Source organism: Tympanuchus pallidicinctus, unplaced genomic scaffold (assembly GCF_026119805.1).
Source record: "Tympanuchus pallidicinctus isolate F22 unplaced genomic scaffold, pur_lepc_1.0 scaffold6, whole genome shotgun sequence".
NCBI classification, from domain to species: Eukaryota; Metazoa; Chordata; class Aves; order Galliformes; family Phasianidae; genus Tympanuchus; species Tympanuchus pallidicinctus.
The window spans coordinates 15560654-15577628 of NW_026294780.1; the positions used below are offsets into that span (position 1 = coordinate 15560654).

At 38.7% G+C, this 16975-nt stretch overlaps 1 protein-coding gene across 2 annotated transcripts in view; it reads left to right on the plus strand.

The window, feature by feature from the left end:
* COL4A2 (collagen type IV alpha 2 chain) overlaps positions 1-16975 on the plus strand; it is a 140177-nt gene that overhangs the window by 88951 nt on the left and 34251 nt on the right. For both annotated transcript variants that reach the window (XM_052705816.1, XM_052705815.1), the window contains 15 exons: positions 262-378; positions 1016-1087; positions 2686-2721; positions 2819-2881; positions 5030-5065; positions 5709-5750; positions 6279-6353; positions 7574-7618; positions 8757-8819; positions 9589-9633; positions 12794-12847; positions 13109-13175; positions 14385-14486; positions 14890-15045; positions 16792-16884. In XM_052705816.1, the coding sequence (XP_052561776.1) occupies positions 262-378; positions 1016-1087; positions 2686-2721; positions 2819-2881; positions 5030-5065; positions 5709-5750; positions 6279-6353; positions 7574-7618; positions 8757-8819; positions 9589-9633; positions 12794-12847; positions 13109-13175; positions 14385-14486; positions 14890-15045; positions 16792-16884 (1066 nt within the window). The remainder of the gene's footprint in view (positions 1-261; positions 379-1015; positions 1088-2685; positions 2722-2818; positions 2882-5029; positions 5066-5708; positions 5751-6278; positions 6354-7573; positions 7619-8756; positions 8820-9588; positions 9634-12793; positions 12848-13108; positions 13176-14384; positions 14487-14889; positions 15046-16791; positions 16885-16975) is intronic.

Below are 16975 nucleotides of genomic sequence, written 5' to 3' on the forward strand. Positions count from 1 at the left end.
CTCTGCTTAACAGAGACTGTATTGAACATAGCTTTCTTACCCTTTCTGAAAGGTCCTTCACTACTCATGCTGTCTGGGGCATATGGTTCAAGCTGCAGCTATATTAAAAAAAGGCACTGTCTGTTTCTTTCTTTGAAAATCATAGTTTCCCATGGATCCAAGCCTTGGGCTTAATGTGAGAATGTCTAAATACTGTGTGACTACAGGAAAAGGAAAACTAGAAACAGATGGATAGATAAACACTTTTTTTTTCCTCAACAGGGTCATCCAGGGCAGCCAGGATCAAGGGGGAAGCCAGGTCATGATGGCTGTAATGGGACAGTAGGTGACCCAGGTGACCCAGGAACACCAGGACACTCTGGTTTCCCTGGTACCATTGTAAGTAGCTGACAGTAAATAAATACCTGAAGCAAAGATGATTACTGAAATGAATTTCACACAAGTGTGTGTTGGAAACATATGGAACAGGAGATCCCTTTTGGCCTAGCAGAGCATCAAGCATCCTTGTGGACCTACCACAGACATGCCCCATAATTCTTTGGGCTGACAGGTCTGCTCAGAGCTATACCTGTCACGCAGGTCCTGCAGGGAGATTACTGCAGGAAAACTGTACAGTTCCTGGTGAAAGTAACTTTTTTCTCCCCTATCTCATACCCAACATACTGGCTTTCTGTGGAGCAGTAGGTAAGATCGTGCTGAGGTGAGCACTGGAGCTCCTGGATTTACTAGTCCATACATCAGCCCTGATGAGCTGCTCCTCTTGATGTGATGTGCTCCTGTAATATCACAGTAACAGGGAGTTCTTCTCCCTGTATCTTAAATCCATGTTCTTATATACCGTGAGGGCTCGTGCTTGTTTATAAATCAGAAACTTCCAGAGTTAAACACGGTCTCTACTTTTAAACAGTGACGCGTACATACTCATGAAAAGCCTTACAAATATTTTTTATTACTCTTAACTGATGATGTGTTTGCAGACAATATGAGATTTTACTCCTTTTTCGCTCACAACCAGGGAGTTCAAGGACCAAAGGGCCAGAAAGGGGAGCCCTATGTGCTACCGCCGGACATCGCCAGCCGACATCGGGTACGTGTGCAGCCCCTGTGAACTGATGAATTAGCAATCCATGCTCAGCAAGGTGTTACAAATGGTGGAGAGTGAGTTTTTCTCACATTCTGGATGAAATGTTCCCAGAGACCCACTTAGATTCTTTGTAGGTTTTTCCAGGCAGCTTCTGCTCTCTGATTACAGCAAAGCCTACCTGATATTCATGGAGGTAATGTCTACTCATTGCGAGGACTTCTAGTCCTTCTGGATGGACTTCAGATACAGTTGAGCAAATACAATAACCTGTCAATTGAAATTCTTTTGTAAGATTGTGCTTTTAAATACAAGTTCAAGTATTGTGCTTCAAGTATTATCTTCTTTATTCAATGGCTACCTTTATATCATTTGTGGCAGAGTCATTCCTGTGCTCAACTTTTGTCCATTAAATGATTCTATTTGATGTTATCACCCTTTCTTTATAACTTCCATGAAGGAATTTGGTTAACCTGTGATAAAATACGCTTCCATGTCTTGTTTGGTTCTATAGCAAACTCCAAGTATTCTTATGGATGCTTTTACATCCTGATCCATAAAACTTATTTTTAAATTATTTGTATCTTTTTTCAAATATATAGTTTTGTATAATTTGAAAATATCTGATAATAAGAAGTGCTTATATTAACTGTTAGAGTATAAATTGTGACAAATTTAAATACAAAGCATACACCTGATCTGTCCTGGCACTTAATGGATCTGCTGAGTTCATTTGTATATATTTTGTGCCAGTGGTGAGTGCCAAAATATATCTTTCTGTTGACATACTTGTAGCAGCCTATGTTTTTTTTAATGGAATCTTCTCCTTTCAGAAGCTTCTTAAGTTCCGATCACTTGTTAGCTCTTAGTAATGATTACAGAACTGCTCAAGTATTTTGCAGTCAAAGATAGATACTTGCACCTGTACCATTTCAGAAAGGAAATGGTTCCACAAATTATTCCGTTAACTAAACTCAAGTAAACTACATGTAAAAAAAACTTAAGATGCTATTCAAAATGATTGAAAGTGTCTGGACTGAAGACCACATTATTTATGGCTGTTGGAAAGTCTTTGCAGTAGAACATTTTTGGATCCAATTTCCAAAAACATTTCAACATGTACTGCAGTTAAAATATGTGGTCACTGAAAACAGTATGTTCCAAGTGCTTTTCAGTGACTCAGAAGAGAATCAAAATGATTTGGTAATTCCCATGCAACTCATGAAAAACGGTCTTGTACATTTCATCTAGCGTTGTATCTCTGATTCTGCTACTGGTTAGGTCTTTCAAAATGAACTGAACATGCTCCATTGTCCATCTTAGCTTTGCAGTTTGGTTCCTTGACTTCCCTAGTCAACTTGGTACTCTCCAAATATATTGTTTGCAACTGTACTGTATGTAGAAAGTATAAAATCTATCTACGATAAAACACGTTAGATTATGTCAAAATATTCATTGAATGTGTCTGTATGTAAGGATTTGTACAGATTATATGTTATGATTATTTAAAATACCTTTTGTAATAAGAAAATGTAATGAGAAAACATTTTATTTCATTTTGTATATCTTGTTTAATGTATTTTTTACTTCTTCGTTTTCTCTAGGGGGAAACTGGGGATCCAGGATTCGCTGGTTTTCCAGTAAGTAGTATTGTTGAAAATTATAATAAATTGTCAGTAGAAACTGTCATCAGAAAAACATTAATTGATGCTTGTGTGTTTGTTTTTCTATTTAAAGGGAGCTCCAGGTACACTGGGTATTCAAGGACCTATTGGTCCAAGAGGAACACCAGGAAGACCTGTAAGTATGTTGAAAATACTTTCTGTAGGAAATTATCCTAGTGGAAGAATCATGTCAGCAAGATTCATTATATTAGACTGTAAAGTAGCAAATGAACTGAAAAAAGAAGTTTAAAAGTAATGAGTATCTGTAGTTGGATACAAAACCTTGGAAAAAGCACTGAGATACTGATTCCACAGAGATCAGTATTGCACAAAGAATTGCAGTACTTTCTTTCACCTTGTATTGCCTAAGGCTCTTGATTTATATTGCTTTTTTTTTTTTTTACTTCCTTGAGTGTCTTGTTTGAAAAGATTATTGAATGTAGCCCATTTAGGTATCTGTGACCCTCCACAGTGAGTTATCAAAGATATCAGAATCTAAATATATCGCTTTTCTGCTTGTAAATGGTATTTTATTAGCATTAGTTAACTTTTCTCATTAGTTTTTAGAAAACAATTTTATTTTTAAACTTTTTTTTTCAGTCATCTTTGTCAAAAGTCAGTGCTTACAGCATTGGAGTTGACAACTGCTGCTGAATATTTCTCTGAGGAGATTGTGTTCTCTCCATATATCATTTTCTACATTTCTTATTTGCCACGGTTAATGATTTTATGGGTGAAAGCAGATGTTCAGATTCAGTGAACTTCGATTCTTTTAGGCTTGCTTTATTTTCCTGTAAGAAACCTCATAGCATTTGTTTTGTTTTTTTTCCTGCTTGTTTTTCAACATTTTATTTTAAATCTGCTCTATATCACTGATTGTTGGGGGGGGAGGGGGGAACAAAAAACCAACATAAACAAACAAAAAAAAAGCAGTGCTTAAAAATTCTAGGGCTAAATTCATAGCATGTTAAGCCTTCCCAAAGTTCATTTTCCACAGTGTCTGTAATATCATCTGGAGTAAGCTGTGCCATATATTTCTCCTTTGGACGTATTGAAGTGAGATCTCCATAGTTACTGTTTTTCTATAGTGGATCCTTATATTTCATGAGCTTTACAAAGCCTGCAATGGCTTGTATTCTCCCTGTACACTGTGGTGCAACCCATGATTGCAGTCATGCAGTCATGGCAACATCTCTTTTGAACACTGCCACTGTAGATGCATCCCCACTATCTCCCACTCTTAACAAAACTGATACATCTTTGTAATCTCTAAAGCTCTAAAGCTAATTCTCCTTTGGGAAGGACTTAGGAAATGCTTCCAGGTTTGTACTGTCCTTGAATCTTAGACCCCACATGAAGGTGAATGTGGCTACCCCAAGTTACTGCAGAGCTTCCAAGTGGATGCCTGCACAGTGCATCTTACGTGTAGATCAGGCAATGGCTCGTAGACTGCTTGTCTAATCAAAACAGATCAAGACTATTGTTTATTCACATGAAGATACAGAGCAGGACAGAAATACATAGCAAGTACAGTTCTTGCCAGAAAATTATGATTTACTCTTGCAAGTTGGGATTGATTTTTCATAACCCAAGTTGCACCCCCCTTGGGGCTCCGCAGGTAGACAGATCCATCTGCAGCTCTCTTTTATTATTCCTCTTATTCACCATCTTCTTCTCTGGAAAGTTCATGCTTCTTATTCATCCCACCTCTTCCGCAGACTTTTTTTTTAAGAGTTTAGAGCTCACTGAAGCCTGTTAACTACCATAATTAACTGAGGCAATGCAAGTTATCTTTCCAATTAATAGCTTTCCTACTACTTGTTCTGTAAAACTCTGGCAGCATTTTCTTTGTTACAGTTTCATTTCTCACAATTTTCCTTTGATACCATTCTGTACAACATTAAATTGGTAATCTAAGATGCAGCCTTTGCACACCGATGCTGTATGAAAACACCAGTCTAGTGTGTTGTGTCTAGTCTAGGTATGAACATAAAACATTAACAAGTCAGGATCCAAAAGCATAAGTTCTTACTGCTTGAAATAAAAAATGGAATTTAATTATGTCTAAGCTAGGAGACTTTGTAGGAGAGATTATTGTATGACTTAGACGGGTATTTTTCAGAGCAGTGATACCATTTATGTGGTGATGTTGGTACACTAAGTGCTAAGGAATACACTGCCTTCCAAATACAGACTTTTATTTCCAGCACAGAGTAACTGAGCTCCTGCATGCATTGATTACCAAGCAACAAGTAACTTTCTCCCCGCTGTTGTGTTTCTCTAGGGACCACCAGGGCCCCCAGGACCGCAAGGACCACAAGTAAGTCTTTGTTTCTAAGTCTTTACTGTTGATTTTGTGTTGCTAAGGTTTACCCAAGACTGACTTGAAGGCAGTAAAATAAAGAACCACGGGCCTCTCCAAAGGCTGTGTAGCACAAGACTTTTTGTGTTGGCTGCATACCACAGAAAGTTAATCCTATGCTGGATCAGCTGCTCCGAAACAATTAAACCAGTTCTAGAGCCAGATTTTATTTGCTACTGTAGTCACAGTGGCATTCCGTGAGCAGAGAAACTTGGCCATCTGTACAATATTCGACTATATCTCAGCTGAAAAAAATACATATGAGTTAATTTTTCTGACTCACCTGAGTATTTTGATTTAGTGTCTACTAAAAAATTTGCGAAAGAGGTGTTTGGTCGTTACTCAGAATGACTCAAAGTCTGTTAACATTGGTATCATGAGATTTCAATTAAAGTCGTCTAAATGTTTAGGTTTGTGAAAATGTTTTTCAGTTCTCTAAAATTACTCTAAGTTAAAACTAGACAATTACTTGATTACATTTCTTCAGTGGCATCTGACAGAATTCTAAATCTGAAAAGCCCTTTCAGAATGTTCGAATTTAAACTTTACATTAGAAAGCAGAGCTGTATTTTTTGTAAACCCTGACCTATTGCTTTTGCAGGGCAACAGAGGTCTTGGCTTTTATGGAGAAAAAGGTGAACAGGTAAAGGAAAACTAATGAATTAGTATCACTACAGAAGGGCAGGTTGATACTGTTTGCTATTTATTAAGGAATCTATTTTGAATGCTCTCTTAATTTGTGATTTTATTACATGACTTTAATGGAAAAACAAACAAGTATAGCTTTGAAATTAATGATAATCTGCATAACAAATGTCATAGCTGAACTAACTTCTGCGTGACCTGGTCTAACTGTGCCCTATTTATACCAAGACAGAGTATGAAATGTATAGAGCCAGACTTCCTTGTATAAAGCAATAACCTTTACACTTATTCTGGAAACATACATGGCAAGAGCAAGTATCTATTCATATTTGTTTATCCCAGTACAAAATGAATTTGTTTCTTGCCGTCAGTTTATTTAGAGATTTAGAAATTTATTTTTAGCAGGGGAATATCTGCATTACTCTTTTTCTATTCATCTTCCATTCCACTCATCACCCCATGCAGACCAACAACTTGGCAAAGTATTGCAACTGTTAGTAGACATACCTTTATGTTTTTCCTTCAGGGCGCCCCAGGTCCTCCAGGTCCACCTGGGCTTCCCACAAGAGAACTGATTGGTGTCCCCACTGACAAACACAAAGTAAGTACAGAATACTTTGCCAAAATGCAAGAAGAATTAAGAGAGCCTAGCAGTATCAAAACTAAAATATCATAGCAATGTGCTTTTACATACTGTGCTTAGAAGAGATGAGTACTTCAAGACAAATTTGCTGCTTTCCTGTAGCTTGAATCCTAAGGTATTTATTGCAGCTATGGTGGCTAATCAGAAAGCACTTCTCATAAACAATGACTGGAGTTGCCGTAGCAAACTTGTTCTTTCTGTTTAAATAAACCCTAGTATGCAACTATTGGCAATCACTGATGTCTTCTGATTCTACAAGCAGAAATACCAGCTGAAAAATTGTTTTGTATCTTATTCTCTGTAATGATGAATGAAATTATCATGCTGTGAGAAACTAATCTTCATGGAAGCAACCTGACCTGTGTGTATATTTATATATATGTATGTATGTATGTAAGGTGTCTCTGTGGTGCAGATGTCTATATATCTACAGTTAAGGCTTGTCCATTCATGTTGAATAAATCCTCTACAGAAAGATACGGCTTATTGTCATCTCTTATTTCTGTTAGAAACAGAAATTCTCATGCTCTGTATAAACATTTTCTATGTTGAACACCAATCCAGACCAATAAGTAGTCCTTAGTCCTGAATTTGGAGATATAAAGTTCACATGGCTCATAGCATTTCTACAGAGAGATAAATAAACTCGTGTGATACTGAAAGATCTAAAGATGTCCTTGGTGCCAATCTGGAATTTCCTTCACTAAGGAGAGATCTTTGCATATGAGCTACTTCTCTGGATGGCCTTTATAGTCAATGGAGAGACAGATATAGTGAGTTGATATTAAGCTGTGATTTGTCCTGTCCTAAAGGAATTACTACCATCTGATCAGATAATTCACAGATAAGCAATAAGTAAATCTGAGATAAGGTGCGCACCTCACCCAGGCATCTTACAAACAGGCCTGATAATATCCTAAGGTGTTCAAATCCCTGGAGACAACTTCAGGAAAATTATCAAATAAAAAAAAAAAAAAAAAAAAAAACACTTTTTTTTTTTTTTTTTAAAGAAAACAGATTTTCCATATGACTAGTTTACCAGTAAGAGCAAAAGGGTGGTGGTGTTTCTCTTGAGCGTTTTTCACTGTGTATTTAAAAAAAAAAGTTATTAAAAGTTATTTTGGAAGTTATTAAAATGTGAATGCCTAAAATATCTGAACATTTTTCTTCATTTCCAGGGTGAAAGAGGAGAGCCTGGACAAAAAGGGGAAGCTGGATTTCCAGTAAGTGAAGAATACCAGAAACAAATAAATCAGAATTAATGTTAGTGTATTCTTCATTGACATGATGTGATCCAATTTCGGAGCAACATTATCAGGAGCACTAGTTTTGATGCTTTAGAAAACCTTAACAGCAATATGATGTCTAAGAATTCCACAGTGAAGAATCCATCATTCTTCTACTGGTTAACCAAAAGAAGATTTTCCCTCACACATTTTTTAATTTTAGCCTTAGCTATCAATAGATCTCTTTACAACTGCTGGTCAACTATGTTTAAAAATTGTTTTAAATTCCATTAAGTAATAACGTATGAAAATTTTGTCCAAATTCTCTCCAGCACATGGAGACTTTTGGCCTCATATGTCTGTTGACTGTGAAAGTAATCCCATGTGTTGCTGTATCATTTAGAGCTGTCGACCAAGCTTGACTGAATGTGGTTTAGTTAACTCACATGAAATCTCTAGTCTGTCTAAATAGCTTTGTTACTGAGCGGTTCTTTTTTACTTCCCAGAGTGGTTTAAAATACAGCCTTCACCAATTAGGGATGCCTCACTGGGCATTTTGCAGACCTTTATTTTTTTAGATGGTCTAGTCAACTTCCCAGTGAGGTTATGGGAGAAGGCTGCAGTCTGAATCCTGCTGCAGTTCCTATTCTGATTTCCTGCTCTTGGTCAGAATTCACACATGCAGAATTTTGCTGTGACTCTTTTAGGAAAACCACTGATTTTCGTCCTGATGTAACAGAGTGGGATATGTTTCTCCCTTTTTTTCTGATAGTACCATGTCTATTGTTGCCAAATAGCTCTCTCAAGCTACAGTTAGGGCATAAGCAGGATTGCTTACTTGGTCATACAGCTGATCTGACTTATGTTTAAAGTCACAGCTGCGGAAGAAATACAGAAGGAGATGATAAGAGAGAAAGCCTTGTACTCTCCCTAATGTCCTGGTCATGTTATTGTAATAAAGAAAGCACATCACACTCTACTTTAAGGACATTAGTTCTCTTACATGCAGACATAATAAAATCATACGTGTGTTGAAATGTTATCTTCTTCTGTTTAGCTTCCTTGAAGTCTCTGTCTTTTTTTTTTTTTTTTATTTCATGTAGAAATACGTTGAACTGACTATAATATTTCTTAGGGTGTACTTCTCTTCACTCCTGAAAAAGGTGAAGAAGGGGTAATGGGCTTCCCAGGACAAAGGGTGAGTCGCTCATTGAAGGTAAAATTCATGCTACTGAATATGCAAGCCCAAGCCGAGAATTTGTCTTTAGGAGCAAAACACAGAAAAATAAGCCACAGAAATGAGAGCTCTTCTGCCCGTGTCTTCCAAGTTGTGGCCAGCTTTGAACTCCCTGATATGGGGAAGGAAAAATGATATTTTTAAAATGGTAACAGGAGAAGGGCCCCACGTGACTCACCACCCTCCACCCTCCTGCATCATTCACCCAAAGTTGTGCTCATTTACCACTGCTCCTCCACTGGTCTGCAGGATGGACTTCATTTCACTGTTTCCACCCTAACCCTTTTTAAACTGTGGTTAACAAATACAAGTTTGACTCCAGTCCCAGTCAGTCCACTGACCCCCGAAGAAAGCTAATGTGAATACTGTTACCTGTAGCGTGTATGAATGCGTTGTGGGGGCGTTGTTTCTAAAGTGCTTAAGCAGAGTAACAGTAGTCAGCATACATTTTTTTAAAAATCTCAGACATTTTTAAAAGCTTAGCATCTTCATGCTCAATTTACAATTGATTGATTAAGAAGAAGATAAAAATTAAATACCTGGTTAAATTTCAGATATTTTCTGTTTGCATCATGCATTAGTCACATTGAAAAAGTACCTGAATTCTAAGAGTAAGTTTTAGTTTTAAATTATTTTTTTCAAAATAATTGTCATATTTATTCTATCTAAGAAATAAAGAATCTGTTCTTATGTCATTTCTTGTTTTACTAACTTTAATGTCCTTTCATAGGGACTGCCTGGTAACGATGGTTTTCCAGGACTTAGTGGAGAAAGAGTAAGTATTTCATACAACTGTTGTTTCCAACACACATGTAGGCAATCTGTCTGAAAAGAAGACTGCAGAAGACAAATTTTGCATGTAATTATACCAACTGTAGTCTAACAAGCATCATCTGGGTAATTTTAGGTCAGTTCATTTCCTCATGAGTGTGAAAAAAAAAACAGTTCTCTAATTAAAGCCTGTTTTACAACAGGACCACGTTTTAAAAGCATCATGAGCTGTCATTTTCATTGTTCCCATTATTACTACCATGAAATCTGTAATTTTCTTCCACATGCAGAAAGTTGTTATTGTGAAGAGTTTTTAAGATCTGTGTCTATGGTACATTTTGGATATCAAAAGTTAAAAAAAAAAAAAAAAAAGAAATGGTAAATACACCAGTTAAATCTCTGTCCCCTTGGAAACACACCCAAATATTTAAAATTGCATTTTGTCAGACCAGGAAGAGCTCATACTTTCTGTTTATGCTCAGAAAAGGGCCTTTTCAATTAGCATTAGGAATTAATTCCATGAGATATTCAGATAACTGTGAGATGTATGACTTTCCCATGCTCCTCCATCTTTAACTGGTTTACACGTTTGACTTTCCACCAAGGCACAACAGCAATAACATGAAATAGAGGGACTTAAAGTACAAGATACATGAAAAGTAACAGTTGTGCAGCTCTTGAATTGATGACAAAACCTGGTGGTGTGGAAGGAAATACACTATCCAAAATACATACGTGGAGAGAGCGATGCAGAGTCCATTAAAACCAAATGATTGACCTCAACTTAGGTTCATGCACTGGTGAGAGATGTTCGATGCCTTCCCTTTATTGAAAGTGAGTTTTGGCAACAGTTTTAGTGAAACGTGTATTGATTTGGACAAATTTGAAGGGGAATAAGCTGCTCGATTTGCTATTCAAGATAACCCCTTTTCTAACGTTTTTTGAATGATTCGATTCTTAAAAAAGAGAGGATAGTTGCTCTGTCTGCCTGCGTTGGGTGAAGTAGTTCTTAATCAGAAAGCTGCTGGCTGCACTCCTAGACCACCAGCTCCACCTAGTGTAAAGAGCCTTTATGCTTAGTACTTAACTTTTTCTGACGGTTGTCATGTAGGTGCCACTGATGCATGCACTTCTGTTTGTGGTATCTTGCTGAGAGCTGTGGAATTTCAAGGGCTTTAAAATTGTGTAAACGTCTTCAAGGGCCCACTATGAAAATATTCACTTTGTGTTTTTGTGTTGTTCCTACTATGAAATTCAGGAGGTGCTGTTTTAAATCTAACAGTGTGTGAATTCTACAAATCTTCTGGCTTTGGTGAAACTACTTTAGTTGGTATCAGTTAAAGAGTCCAGCCACTGTTTTCTAATAAAAGCTCACCTTTTTAACACTAGTCCTTTTCCATAGTACATATGAATATTTTCTGTAGAGAGCAGAGGTTCCCAAAAATAACTGAATAAAATGCATAGATTCTTCTTTTTTCTGTATCAGCATCAATGAAATCTGCTCTTTTCTGTGCACCTCCAGCATGTGAAATATGTCTTCATGTGACAGAATGATAGAATCATAGAATATCCCAAGGTGGAAAGGACTCAAAGGATCATTGAGTCCTGGCTCCACCAGAAACAAACAAAAGTCAGACCTTATGTCCAAGAACATAGTCCAGAGGCTTCTTGAACTCTGGCAAGCTCAGTGCTGTGTCCACTGCTTTGGGTAACCTGTTCCATGCCCACTGCCTTCTGGTGTAGACTCTTTCCCTAATCCCCAGTTGCCCCTCACAGTTCCATGCTGTTGACCAGCAATGAGAACATCTTTCTCTTCTCCCACCCTTCAGTGTCTAAGGGGATGTGCAAGTGTAGGTGCTCCATCTGTCTGCACTATCATCAGCAGCACAAAAGCCTGTGCCACAGCAGATCCTTCCAGCCTTTGATGAGAGGTAGATTTGATCTAACAGATGGAACATTGAACACGAGGAGACTTAATGAAACTGAGACTACTGAAACCTGAAGAGCAGAGTTAGCAAAACCCATTGGGAAACGGAGCATCACCTCCATGTTGAATGCCCTGTCCCTGCAGGTGTTTAAGGGCAGGCTGGATGGGCCCTGGGCAGCCTGACCTGGTATTAAATGTCAGCACATACACAGCTGGTTTCAAAAGGAACAGAACTGGGCTGTGCTTCTCATAATGTGTTCCTCTGTGCCCTGGTGCTTCAAGTTACTCGGTATGTCAGCACTTCCTGTAACTATACAGCCCCACAGATTGGTGGGACAGAAGATGTGCAAGCTTGCAAAACTGTAGATTTGGGACGTTTGATTGAATAATTGGTGAACATCTTGTTATCAGAATTTTAATCAGAAATAAAGTAGCCTAATCATCTTGCTTTTTGTAAGGAATGCTTGCCTTCTGTGCTCGCATACATGAGTGAATTTGTAAATAACTCACTGCTCCTTGCTGATTGGTGATTACAACCATTCTGGAAATGAACCTGCAGAAAACAGCAGGACGTGCTAAAATGCTCAACTTATAAATTACAAGTATCCCATTATTTTTAAAATTTGCATGGAGATTTTTGCTTGATCATTTGTTTTCTTTCTTTTGCTTATGATCCTTGTAGGATTTTCATCATATAAAGGAGTATTAATATGGAAAGAAAGATTATTTCCAAGTACTGACTGAACACATCCACTTATGTTTCTAATGCACTAAGTATCAGTGTGTAATGTGACTGCTGTTTTTATCTGTCCTTATGCAACAGCGTTGTGGATTATGTCAGAACTTTTCTAGCTATTTCCAGGAGAAATACTATTCTCAGTGATGCCAAGTAGTTTTTCCACACTGTGTTTTTGATAGATTTCTTGCTTTCATATAGAAACAAATAGATAATGATTTAGCAGATGGATCTTTCAGGTAAGGTTAAAATAAGGCTTTCTGGGGGGGTTGGACTCAATGATCTCTAGAGGTCCCTTCCAATCCCTGCAATTCTGTGACTTTGTGTGACTCTGTGACTCTGTAATGGCATTGCCTGAATTGCTACACCCCAGGGAAACAAACTGCTCAGCTCTACTACATACTTCTCACTGTAACACCAGAGGAAGACAACTGTTGCAGATAACAAATTTTATTGTCTTTCTGATAAAGGAAACACCAACCATTTTTATGTGTATTACAGGGTTTTCCAGGATTGGATGGTCAACCAGGTCAATATGGTCCTAGAGGAGGCAAGGTACTGCTTTACTTCCATTTGCCAGAAGTGATAATCCAGGTGTAATTTCTCTTCTCCACGATGTAGTAGCAATCAAAGTGTTCCTTGTTACTGTAGTAGCAGTTAAGTAGTTTATTGACTGAAATGGCTCTCATTTCTTAAAAGCTGTGTCAGTGCTTTTGGAATTTTGGTTCTTTGTGTTTCATGGGCTTTTGTTTCCATTTTAATAGAAATTCCCCAGAATAATATGCTTAAATATGATGCTTCATCTTCTGTTAACAGGGGGAGCAGGGTGAGATGGGTCCTCCAGGACCACCTGCCTATGTTCCTTACCGCATTCCAAGAAAAGGTACGTCTTCTTTGCTTAGACTGTGTATCTTAGCCAGGTTTTATCACCTGCTACATAGATCAAAAGCATTAAAGCCAGAGAATTCAACTCCTTAAAAACTTTGGACTGCTTAACTTGTCCAAAATGTATAACGAAAGAGTGCCCTAGTTACCTTTTTGCAGGCAGATGGCTTCTTTGTCTCTCCTGCTGAAGACAGATTGCTGAACAAAATGCATCCATACATTCCTGAGTGCACAGAGAAAAAAAAAAAAAAAAAGAAAAAAAAGGAAAAAAAAGTGTCCAATGAAAAGAAGAAAGGGAGAGTCTGTAATCTGGGTCTTATTTCATAGTTTCTGGATAAAATGCAGAAATCATTTGTAGTGCTTGCAGCCGGCTGCCCTGTAGGGCTGTGGTGGATCTGCTTGGCCAGACTACAAACACACAGAAAGTGATAAAAGTTTGCCAAGGCCAAAACTTCCTAGGAAAGCACTAGCAGGAATGATGATCACTTGCTGTTACACCATGCTGCATCCTTACACTGTAGAGTTTTCTAGTCTTATTGAATGCAAGAGCGTCTGGCAATAGCGAATAGTTCTCTTCCTCCTGGAGAGAATGGATAAACACTGTTTAAATCACTCAGAATACCTGCCAAGCCTTTAGGAGCAGGAGAAGCTTTGTGGAGAGAGGACGAAGCAGGCAAGGTGATGGAATATCCTGTGCCTTTGACAAAAGGACAATACTTTCCTCATGCAATAGTTGGGCCAAGGTAGATGCTTCTGGTACAGTAAAGTAGAGCAAAGTTCATATGTCACACATGGTTATAATGGCAAATTCTTGTAGGGAAAAGGAGGGGTTATCCTCAGAAAGCTCATCAGGAGAAGTGTAGTTCTAGGAGCATACTGGAAAGAGTTCAGAGATCTTCTACCTTGGCTTCGTGGCTCTACACCATTCCTATTCCAGGGTATGCTCAGCTTCCAGATATTAGGACTTTACAGAAATCTCTCTGATATACTTGTTTATTTGCACTAAGATAGCATGAAGTACTACATTTCTGTATTTCGAAAGCTGCCTTTAAGAAATAATGGTGAATTGTAATATTCCAAAGCAGGTGAAGTTCCTAATTTAACCATTTTAGGAGTTAAGCAATCTGCAGAGTACCACAGGTCATCACTTAAGGGTCACAAACAGCATCACACTAACATGTTTTGTGGTATTGGGGTTGTCTTTCAGGTGTAAGAGGTGATCCAGGCTTTCCAGGTGCTTCTGGACTCCAGGGAGAACCAGGAGAGCAGGGTGATCGTGGGCTGCCTGGTATTCCAGGATTCTCTGATGGTAATATCCCAGTAACACTTGTTCCAGCAATTTAACAAGTTTTAACTGGTATGGGAGTGAAGTGGAGAAAATGCACATACAGTTGGTGAAACATGCAGTGCAGTGTGATAAGTGACTAACTGCAGTAGCAAAAACCAAAAGGTTTTTTAAGTACCTGCTTTGGCCCCAGTGAGACTTTGCAAAACAACTGAGGTAGAGGTGACGGCAGAACCTTGCTTCAGGACCAACTGTTGATTTGCCCAAGTGAAAAGTGCAGTTACACTTTTTGTTACACACTTAAATGTCTCCATTTTTCCCTGCTTGCTACATGCAATTGTAGGAACAGTCCCTTCTGTTACCTTACAGCTCTTTGTGCAGTACTGGTAAGAAATTCTTCTGAGTTTCTTCCCTGGTTCTGTTTCAGGAGATGCAGATAAGCCAGGCTTACCTGGAGAGATAGGACCAAAAGGTGAAAAAGGCGAAGAAGGATCTCCTGCTTATCAAGCAGGCCCACCTGGGTTTCCAGGTAAACATGGCGAACCAGGACTCCGTGGTCCACCTGGTCCCCCTGGAACTCCAGGTGAGTGCAAGAAGAGGCGTTGAGAACTCAGGAACATCATTGCTTATTTTAAAGATAACAGTTGGCAAGACAAAGTGAAAAAGTAGATTGAGGGAATGAAACAGAGTGGGTGGTGGAAAGACACATTGGATAGGAGTGATGTATGCTCACTGATGAAGAAGGTTTTGCATGACTTCCAGACATTCCTGGAAAAATTTGAAAAAGAGGTCTGTTTTGGGCTGGTGGAGAGATGAGCATTCTGTTCTTAGACTTGCATTCTGCTGTGGTAAAAAGCATTTTCACAGCTCAAGTTTCAAATGAATTATATGTACCAGTACTCTGGGAAGAGTGTCCCAGTAAGTGTGCTAGACTGAGAAGGGTCTGGCATGAAGGACACTGACTATGTTGAATTTAGCAAACAGAGGTTAAAATGGTAAGTTGTGAAAGTTTATTTTTTGTCTCCCCCAGTCCAAGAATACCAAGAAGTCTTACAGATGGTCATCCAGATGGTTAGGGATCTGAAGCAGAAGTCAGAGAGTGGGTGGCTGTGAGAGCTGGGTTTCTTCCTTAGCCTGGAGAAGAAAAGTGCTAAGAGGAATCTTACTGCTATTTTTGTGTACCTCTCTCTCAGGAGGTCACAGTGAAAATGGAACCAGACGCACTGACTGAGGAGTACAAGCAGCAGGGCAAGAAGGAATGTTCATAAGTTTTCACAAGGGAAATTCTACTCAGATGATAGGAAAAACTTTTTCACTCTATGAAAACTGTTTCACATCTGTGGTCAGATGGCGGAACAGTTTGCCCAGAGTGGTGGTAGACTATTGATCTTTGGGGATATGCAGTACTCAGCTGAATAAGGCCCTGAGCAACTGAGATTAGCCCTGTTTGGAGAAGAACATTGGACTAGGTGCTTTCCAGAGGCAGCTTCTAATTCAGACTGCATTTGTCTCTGTGAAATGCATCACACAGCAGTGCAAGAGCAGGAGTGGAGAAAAGGATTGCAGGAAGTAATCCAGAGCAGGTGATGTGTGGTACTGCAAACCATGTTGTGCCAAGAGTTAAAAACAAAGGAATTAAGGGTGAAAGAGACCAAAGAATAGATAGAATCATCTACCAAAGCAGGCAGAGAAGTAACAAGGAAGAGAAAGCTGTAACCAGAAGTTTCAAAGGTCATGCCCACAGTCTAAGACTTAGGTCCTGGGGCTGTATATGTGTCAAGGCATGTCCTGAACCTACCAAAATAAGACATGAGACATTCCCTCATACTGGTTTCCAGAGAAGGAAATCCATGTGCTCCAGCCAGTTACTGGTCACTGGAGTTCTGCAGTGCAGTCATGGCCAGGGGGAGCAACAATCCAGGCAAGCTGGTCTGGGTGGAACTTCAATGCTGAGAAATAGAAAATATGAATTCTTTGCTAGAAGATGAAAGTAAGTAAGGCCTGGGAATGCGGAGACAAGCAAATGGCCCCTCTGAAGTAGGTGGCTGTACTAGTAAAGAGAGGGATGAAGATGAAGCTTGCATAAGTAAGACAGTAAGGGACCATTAACACACAAATGGAAGTTACTGAGAATGGGTTTGGGAAGCTGTGAGGAGGGGAAGAAACAACAAGGAAAGAGGATTTAATAACAGCTGAGTTATACAGTCGAAGACTTTAGGAGAAACAGAAAAGATCAGATGTAATCCAACTTGAATAAGGTGGAATAAGGAGAAGCCGTACGTTAATTTACAGTACATTAATTTATCTGCTTACTCTATTGTGCTTCTAGGTTCTCTCTTTGGATTAAAAGGACAGGAAGGGACACCAGGTAGACCTGGTGCACAAGGTTTTCCTGGGCCAAGAGGACAAAGAGGACCTAAAGGTAGGTTATAATAAATAACTCAAAAAATGATCTGCTGTTGTGCATTGTGTAAAACTTCCATTGTTCTAAGTTTTAATTAAGTCTAATTATG